At 51.7% G+C, this 9564-nt stretch overlaps 2 protein-coding genes across 2 annotated transcripts in view; both read right to left on the bottom strand.

The window, feature by feature from the left end:
- RBX1 (ring-box 1) overlaps positions 1-9564 on the bottom strand; it is a 434671-nt gene that overhangs the window by 150879 nt on the left and 274228 nt on the right. The window lies entirely within an intron of this gene.
- Positions 3276-8556, bottom strand: MCHR1 (melanin concentrating hormone receptor 1). Its single transcript, XM_069102825.1, has 2 exons — positions 8150-8556; positions 3276-5360 (listed from the first exon to the last, which is right to left on the bottom strand). Exons 1-2 carry the CDS (start codon positions 8232-8234, stop codon positions 4384-4386), a joined length of 1062 nt encoding a protein of 353 aa, XP_068958926.1. The 5' UTR covers positions 8235-8556; the 3' UTR covers positions 3276-4383.

Genomic DNA, 9564 nt, shown 5'->3' with positions numbered 1-9564 from the left:
AGAGAGAGAGAGAGAGAGAGAGAGAGAGAGAGAGAGAGAGAGAGAAGGAGGAAGGGAAGGAGGGAGGAGAGGGAGAGAGAGAAAGAGAGACAGAGATAGAGAGAGAGGAGAGAGACAGACAGAGAGAGAGGAGAGAGACAGAGAGGGACAGGGAGAGGGAGAGAGGGAGAGAGGAGGCCTCTTAGGGGAGGCACATGTTGAATTGCCTGGTGTTTACATTGGGTCAATTCTGTCTACTCTTACACCTACAGTCTCAATAGAATGGCACCTCTTTGAAGGCAGGGGCTTTCACTTTGGTCTTTTAGGTCTCCAGCACGGTGCCAGGTATATGGTCAATTAAAACAGTTGTTTTAATTTAATTTCTTTCAATGATCAAGCACTGACTTTCTCTCCTTCCCCCATTCGAAAAAAGAGACAGAAACCCATCCAGGACCAAATGCATAGCCAAGTGAAGCACATTTCCTCACTGGCCCTGTGCAGCCATGTATGCCTCATGCCTGCACTTGACTAACAAGCGCTTGTTGATTGACCACTGGGGAGAGAGGGCTGGCCTGGGTGTGGGAAGCCTAATTCTTGGTTCTGCCTCTTGCTAGCTGTGTGGCGGGGGATGAGGAGATGAACGTTTCTGTGCTTCAGGCTCTTCCTCTGTTAAATGGAGGCAATCCTTCCACAGCTACTTCATAGGATTTTTAGCAACTTTAGCCTATAAACGATTATGTGTTACCATATAAATAGATTATAAGTTCCCTGAGGGCAAGGACTGTTTCATGTTGGTCTTTGAATCCTCAGTGCCTAGCACAAGCCTGGAACACAGTAGGCACTTAATAAATGCTTTTTGATTAATCGATTCCCATTATACTTACTAAACCAGTCCAAACTAGCATAAACTGTACAAAGGGAAAACTCAGTTGCTTTGGGGTGGGAATCGGGTTAGAGGAGGGAGCAGAAGTATACTTACTTGTGCCAGGTAGGGGCAACCCATCCCTTAAGAGAATTCCAGCCCTGGACCCTAAAGGGGAATGGAAAGGAAGGTGATCCTGTGTGAGGATCCGTCTCGTCGAGGCCCATGACTCCAGAGAACCTCGTGGGAGGTACAGAGGTGGTGGTCACCATGGTTAGGAAATGCAGCCCTGAATGTTGGCTCCCTGAACAAAGTTCCATTTGCCCCATGCTAGTTAGGACTCTGAGTCCTTATTACAGCAGTGTCATTAACCTCTCCCAGGAGTTCTGTCTGTTTTGGCTCATTGACCAAAACTGTGGTTCAGCAGCACTTTCTAAAAAGTAATTGTCTGAAGCTTATCTGCCTTCCCATGACATTGGTACTAACTACCAGGTTCCAAACACTCTAACTGTCCATGCCTGGAGCATCCTGTCCTTGACTCTGACCAAGCTGGATCAACCGACTGGGTTAGCAACAGTGACTGGCACCCTATGTGACCCTGGGGTACAGAGCATGCAATCTGATCTGGATACGGAAAGCAGAGCAGAGGGCAGAGGCATCCTAGATCCCAGCCCCGGCATAGCCTGCGTATATTCCATGCCCTTCTTCAGCTTTTCCAGTTCCCTCCCCCCATCTTTGGGGCTTTGCAACCTCCCTCTGCCAAAAAGTATGGGACCACTGGGTCGTAGCTTAGTTCAATAATCTTCTCATCTGCTCCCGGGTCCCTGCTCAGCATGCCAGATTGGCCTGGGTCATCCTGTAGCGGCGGAGCCAGCATGAGCTGCCTGCCAGATTGGCAGTTGCGAGGATCAAAGGAGGTGATGCATGCAAAGCACTTTGCAAACCTCACAGAATTATATGGAGTCACAGAGCCAGACCTGGAATAAAAATAATTACATAACAGATAAAGTATTATTACACTGTCTTTTTAAAATGAGCTAATGAATTATTATAGATTACCATATAATATAGAAAATATTTTACATTCTTATTTAAAGAAACGAATAAATTCTATATTATTATGTAACTATTATATAATCTATATAATATTATTACATTAACTTATTAAAAGGAGGTAAGAAATGCCCCCCCCCCCACTGTTTTATCTCTTGCCTGTTGCCAGTTGACCCCCATGGCAGGGGAAGGCTTTCCTTCCATGCCCACCCAACCCCACTCCATTTCTTCAGGCCAGTACTAGCAGCCACCCCCAAAGGGAGCTAGCCAGAAGGCTCGGCTTCTGCTGTGAATGGTGGTAACAAGTGCAGATACCCATCTCCTAAGGGTGTTTTCAGGTACAGAACTGCTCCCCTCATCTCCTCAGTGGCTGCCGAGAAGCTCCTCATCATGGGAGTGGTACCCCTGTCTAGACTGTGCCCTGGGTGCCTTTCTTTGAAGAAGATGGTGGCTGCCTCCCAGTGGACCAGGCTGTAATAGTCTCCAGGTCCTTGTTCCGGCCAGATGTCCTGCTCAATGAGCCCCTGCTGGGGCTGTTAAGGGAGACCGGAGGGGGAAGGGCCAGGGGAGAGCATGAGCTCTGACCATGGCAGGGGGGCCAGGGCTATGCCCCTAAGAGGCAGCTGAACTCCCACCCTGACTCAAGTCTGACAGGTGCAGTCAAGACATTCTAACTGACTGAGGCCTCCTTGGGGATTTAGGGACACGTTCCCCCTCCCTTCTGTATTTTTATTTTTATTTCTGTTTTCATTTCTTGGAGTGCAGTCTCTAGGATTGAATTCTGCCTGAGCCAAGTGACTCCTTCCCACCATCGAGAGAGCTCTATGCCAGTGAGAGACTTCAGACTGCTTTAGATGGAGGGTTAGGGGTGTGGGTGTATGTGTGTGTGTGTGTGTGTGTGTGTGTGTGTGTGTCCTGAATATGTCGGACATTGATGGCAGAGAGAGCCCCAGAAATCACATGTACTGTAGCTTACCTGTGATCTTTTCCCCAAAATCTAACTTCATTCAGTCCAATCCAATAAACATTTAGTAAGTGTCTGCTGGGTGCTAAGCAGTGATGTTACAAAAGCCCAGCCCACAAGGAGCTTTCATTCGACTGGGGGTGGGGTGGGGAGTGGCAGGCTAGGGGTGGGGATTGAAGCATAAACAGGTGAGCAAATACAACATGTATACTATATATATATACATACATACATACATATATATATATATATACTGTATATAGAATTCAGAAGCATGTGCAAAAGTCTTTGTTTCTTCCACCTCTTCTCTTTTCTTCCTAGGAATTTTTGGTTTTCTAATTCAATTTAGTGCAGTACAAAAGCCAAGAATTTCATATATGCGGGCACTATTGAGGGAAGGGCACAGAAGTACAAGAATGAAGTCCAGTAAGCATTTATTAAGTGCCTTCTGCATGCCAGGCACTGTTTTGGCACTGAGAACACAGACAGAAAGTCAGCAGCCCCTGCCCACGGGGAGCTTACACTCTGTTGGGCAACATGACACATACACAGATGAGTAACACACAGTGAAGCCAAAGGCTTTGTCATTTTTGTTGCTTTCATGTCTTTTCTCAAGCCTTCTCTCGCTCTCCTTCCCCCCAAAAGAACAAAGGCCTTGTTCACTGCCCTAGTCTTCCGAGCAGTTACTGGCTTTGCAATTCCATTCAGTACAACAAACATTTATTAACGGCCTACTGTGTGCAGGGTCCTGGTCTCCATGTTAGAGATACAAAGCTCAATGACATACCCCCTGCCTTAGATGTACTTACCATTCAGGAGAGGATTTGACAGGTACACAGATAACTCTAATACAAGATAAAAGGCAGAGACCCAGGCAAAGTCCCTGGAGGAGGTGGGGGACAGGGAGGAGATGGCATCTGAGCTAGGCCTTTAAGGGAAGGGGGGAAGGTCTATTCCAGGCTGGGGTTGGGGGACAGGAGTGGGTTTGCAGCCCCTTCACCCCAAAGCATGCACTCCCCAAGAGAAGCGGCCAAAGAAGAGGGGCTGGATGTGGTTGGGGTGCCGAGAGAGTGGGAGATGAGAAAACCTAGTTTGGTTCGGTTTTTCATGCAAAAGAGGAGTGAGGAAGAGCTTTGGGGCCACTGCTCCAGCCCCCTCCCCCAGCCCCTCCCAGCCCACTCTGGTTTCTGCTCCTCTAGCTCTGGGTGAGGCCCGAGTCTAGAGCCAGGCAGAAGTTTGCCAGCAGCTCCCTGGGGGACAGAGGATGACAAAGCCAGCAGTGCATGTGCAGCATAAGGAGATGTGACTAGAAGGTTAAGCTGAACTTCTCTCCTTAGTCATCTAATTGCTTTCTGTCACTCTCACTCAGACCTTTGCCGGGCACACCCTCCCTAGGTGGGGGTTCGGACATATGAATCCCTCTTGGCTCAGCATCATCTTATACCCACAATCCCCCCTCCCCCGCCCCGTTAACTGGTCTGGTCTTGGCCGTGTTCATTGGCGGTGCCTGGAGCATGGAGGGAGGTCAGGCGCTTTTGGTCTCAGTCATCTCCTCCACAGTGGGGGCAGTGCTGACCGTCCGGAGCTGCCCCATGGCAGCTGGTTTGACCGAGAGCACCAGACGTTTGCGGAAGGTCTCACAGAGCACGATGTAGACAAAGGGGTTGAGGCAGCTGTTGGCGTAGCCCAGGCTGATGGCCGCATTGTAGAGGTAAATGAAGGCCAGGGTGGGGCGACTGAGGGAGAGCTGGGTCAGCTGCAGCACGTAGTAGGGCGCCCAGCAGACAAAGAAGACCAGGCAGATAGCTATGGCCGTGCGCGTCACCTTCTTGGTCCGCAGCCGGATGCTGCGCTGAGAAGCTGGGGCCACTGAAGACGTCATCCGTTGGAGAATCCGTGCGTAGGCCACCGTGATGACCACGAAGGGCAGGGCGAAGGCCAGAAAGAACTGATACAGGGTGAACCAGTACAGGTCTGTCTCTGGGTTGGGCAGGCGGATGCCGCAGCCGACGGCGTCTCCGGGGAAGGGGATAAGTCCGGCGTAGAGCCACACCGGGGTGATGCTGATGAAGGAGAGTGCCCAGAGGAGGCCGATCACCAGGGTGGCCACAGAGGGCTTCCTGAACTTGGTCGAGGAGATGGGGTGCACGGTGGCCAGGTAACGGTCGATGGCCATTGCCGTGAGGATGTAGGTGCTGGTGAACTGGCTGTTGGCATCCATAGCAGTGATGAGCGTGCACATGGTTTCCCCAAAATGCCAGACCCCATTGCCCATGAGCTGATGGATCATGAAGGGCATGCCCAGGAGAAAGAGCAGGTCTACCACAGAGAGGTTGATGATGAAGATGTCCGGCACGTTGTTGCATCCGTGGAATTTGGACTTCTTTACCACGGTGAAGATAACCATGGAGTTTCCCACAATCCCCAGCAAGCAGATAATGCCAAAAACAGAAGGCATGATGATGTTGACATAGGACACTCGCCACAGGCGCGGTGGTGAAACTGGGGACAGAGAAAGCACAGCTGGCCACTCGCATTCTACGCTGGCCCTGCCTGGAGGGCAAACGAAAGTTGCACTTGTCTGCCTTACCCCACCTCTGCCTTTGCCTTTACTTCACCCCCAAGTATTTCAGTGCTGGGCCCGGGTGCCTTTCTATCCCATCCTCCTTCCTCCCCATCCCCTTTCCCTTCCTGGTGCCTGTGTATGTGCGGTCCGTCCATTTAGACCTGGATTCAGTTAACTTCTTTATGACTGTGGGCTCACTTAGCCTTTACGTGCCTCAAGCTGCGACCTGGGAGGCATCTGGCACAGTGGAGAGTTCTGGATGGGAAGGGGTGCCAGAAACCAGGGTTCAGATCCCAAATCTGTCCTGTACCTGTGAAACTTCACTCGAGTAGTTTCACTTCCCTGGGCTTCAGTTTACTCATTTTTTTTTTTTAAAGCATCGGACCAGATGGTCTCTGAGGTCCTTTCCAAGCTCTGAATACATGTTCTTATCCTCTCGTGTCTGAAACACGTCAAGGTTTACGAAGTGACCAAAAGTGCCTTCCCTGGCCACGCATCCCCAATATGTGTGGTCTCAGCTTCCTAGAATGTACGCTCCTTGAGGGTAGGACTCTCACTGTTTTTACTTTTATCCCTTAGCACAATGCTTGGTACATAGTATGCCTTTTTATTTTTTGGAGGGGGGGGAAGCCAGGGCAATTGGGTTAAGTGACTTGACCAAGGTCACACAGCTAGTAAATGTTAAGTGTCTGAGGTCGGATTTGAACTCAGGTCCTTCTGACTCCAGGGCTGGTGTTCTATTCACTGCACCACCTAGTGGCCCCTGTGTATGCCTTTTCATTCATTTCTCTCATCCATCCATTCATTCATCCAATCCATCCATCCATTCATTCATGTTTCCAGTAATTCCCAGTGCTGGGGCTTCACATCAGCTGGAATGAATCCCTTCTTAGCCTGCCATTATCTTCCCCTCCCAACTTCCAGTAGCAAATAAGTGGATGTGGGAATTTCACCAGATTCACTCCCACCTGGGAAGGGGCCCCCATCTGCACCTCCTGCATTTCCTCTAAAGGCACGCTGTGGTAGGAATGTGTCCAGAAATGAACCCATGGAATGTGTCCATAAGCCACAGATTTGACCCCCAGGCTGTTCTCAGGAGAGTGCCACGAACCCGCAGTAACCAAATGAGTGTGAAGGGTTCTCTCAGAAGGGACAGTTCTGAGCCCCTGAATTTTTATTCTCAGAGCAGCTGTGAGGAGAAGCTACCTTGTGCTGCCTGCATGATTCTCCTGATGACTGCTATGGAATGCATCAAGCACACTGAGTCCCACCAAGTAACACACTCTACGCGCACACACACACACACGCACATATGTGGACACAGTCTTCCTCATATAAACTCCATTAGCACGCACTGCCCTTGGGGCTCTCTCCTTTGCAGCCTCTCTTTGACCTCTGCATCATAGGAATTTCCCCCCACTCTCCACCTTTCCTTCAGTCTGATTCCCTCTCCCCGTCCTTCACCGAGGCTAGGCTGTGATTGCTCGGCCTCAGAAGGCAGCCTGGCTAAATTCTCCAGAAAGGTGCATGAGCCCTCAGGGAACCTGGGAGGGCCCTAGAAATGGGAGTCCTTGTGGCTATGGGCCCCACCCCGCCCCCCAGGGCTGCTGAGGACAATGCTCTCCCTAAGCCTCAGCAGTGACAGGCAGGGAAGTCACAACACCTGGGTCTCTCACTAAGTGGGCAGCCCTGGGGTAAGTCACTTTCCCCCCACTGTCCTCTTCTGCCAAACCAGAGAATTTGGACCCTGCTACCTTGGAAGCCGCTTCTAAATCGAGGTCTGTGCGCCCGTCAAACCAGGGGGCGTTATCATTCCCTGTCTCCCAGGACTGTCATGAGAACGTCTCCCTGTGAACCCCAAGGGCTCTGCCATCCTCACTTCTCCTATGTGAAGCCCTTCATGCCTGTGTCTCCCAGCCCTCCCACCATGGTGCTGCCGACCCCACTGCTGCTGTCTGAGGAACAAAATGAGTCTCCCAGGCAGGGAAGGTGCTCCTTCCTTCTCTTCCCCCTTTTCCTATCCACTGACTTCTCTCCCCCCATTTAGCCTGGTGTTCTCCCCCTTCCCCATGCACCTTGACCCATGGGGGAAGACCCCTCTCCACACCAGACACACACACACACACACACACACACACACACACACACACACACACTCTGGCTCCAGGGCACACCTCTCTTCTCTTAGTCCTAGCCCCTCCTGACCCTGTTTTCTCCCCTGTCCTCATCTGCTTTCCCTTCAAGTTTTAGGAGAAGACCAAGGGATGCCTGCAGTTCTGAGAATAGGTTCCTAGATCTTCAGCTGGAAGTCACCATCTCATCCACCCCTCTCCCGACTCTACAGATAAGGAAACTGAGGCCCAGGGAGGTTAAGTGGCTTGCCCAAGGTCACGCAGGTTCATTGGCTCATGGCAGCAGAGTTAGAAGGAGCCTCAGAAGACATCTAGTCCAACCCACTTATTTTACAGAGGGGGAAACTGAGGCCCAGGAAAGGGTGAAGTGATTTGCTCATACCTTTCAAGGTGGGATTTGAGCTTAGGTCTTCTTTCCACTGTTCCTGCACTGATCCCTTCCTCCCTCTATTGCCCTCTGCCCCGGAACCCACAGAAAGTTTCCCTGGCAGTTTGGTCCTGAGGTGGATCGCTCCTCTCTCCCATCCCACCAAGTGCATGGCAGAAATGAGGGCAGGGGACAGGGGGAAGCTCCAGCCCCCAACTCTACTCACAGGCAGAAGTGAGGTTGCCTCCTCCAGACTCTGAGGCGTTGCTGTCATTGGCGGTGAGGGGAAGCAAAGCTGTGGACAGGTCCATCCTTCCCTTGCTTCTGCCTTCTTCTCCTGTTCCTTCTGCTCTGACTAGCTGAGCTCCCTAGCCACCCACGCAGGCTGCGGCAGCTTCACTGGCTTCTGGCTTGTCCCAGAGCGCAAGCCCCGCAGTTCTGAAGGGGGGTCTTCCCCAGCCCCACTCGCCTCTCCAGCCTCCTGTCGAACCGTTCCTCCCGGGTCCCTCCTTCCCCGACTGACATCACCTAAGCTGATTAATAATCAGAGGCAGATGCGCGGTAACCTCCTGTATCCCAGGCAGAGGCAGGGAGAGACAGACAGAGGCACACACACACACACACACACACACACACACACACACACACACACACACACACAGCCAGAGGGAAGGAGACTGCCGTTATATCTGTGGCAGGCTGCCCAGGTCGGGGAGGTGGGGAGGGGGCTTCTGGGAGCCAGAGCACGCCCTTCTCTTAGGACCAGGGTCCCCCAGGACTTTCTTTGCCACTTGTCTGCTGCCCACCGCTTCCGGCTGGTTGTCAAGCTGTGCAGAGAGCATGAAGTGAGTGCGAGAAGGGAAGAGTCACTGGGTGATTAGCCTTTGAAGTCATGATAGAGATGTGACTCTCCTTCCCCCAGCCGTCTTTCTGCCAGTGTCTCCCTCCAAAGCCCCAGACCTGGTCACATGCTTATCGCCCCTTACAAAGCAAGCAGAGAAAGGGTTCTCACACAGCCCTTGCCTTCTCTTTCTTTTCCGAACTTGCCCAGATTCCCATTCCTTCTCTCTCTGGACTTGCATCATCTTTCATACCTTGAATAAGATCCGGATTGGAAACAGCTTTCTTAGGAATTCTAGTGTCCCTGGACACGAGTGGAGTAGGGGACTCCTGCCCCTCTGCTTGGAGGGAACAGCCTTCTTCCTGTCTTGGTCAGCTCGCATTGTGCCAGGAGAGGCAGCAGCCATCCTGCTCAGAGCTCTCTGCACAGGAAGGGAGGGCCCTTTGGAGTCCCCAGTTATCCTACCCAAGTCACAGCTTTGGCTGCTGATGGGAGAACCCTGGGAGAATCATCGACTTTGAGTGAAAGGGACCTGAGTCCAATTCCCTCATTTCACAAATGAAGAAACGGAAGTCTGGGGCTGTTAAGTGATTTCTCCAAAGAGACATAGATGGCAAGGGAGGCTTTGACCCTGGGTCCTCTGGCTCCAAATCCCCGGCCCTTTCGACGGTACCACACTGCCCCTTACTCATACAGGTTAGTGCACCCGTCCAAGTTCAGTCCAGAAAAGTGCTGGCTCTTACAGTAGGTGGAGCAGGTGAAGCAGACACAGGCTCATGTCCAGATGTGTCTCGTCTGTT

This window comes from Petaurus breviceps, unplaced genomic scaffold, assembly GCF_028583685.1.
Source record: "Petaurus breviceps papuanus isolate PSGF00001 unplaced genomic scaffold, PetGlider_PUasm1.0 558, whole genome shotgun sequence".
Lineage (NCBI taxonomy): Eukaryota > Metazoa > Chordata > Mammalia > Diprotodontia > Petauridae > Petaurus > Petaurus breviceps.
This window is presented reverse-complemented; position numbering and strand designations above follow the sequence as displayed.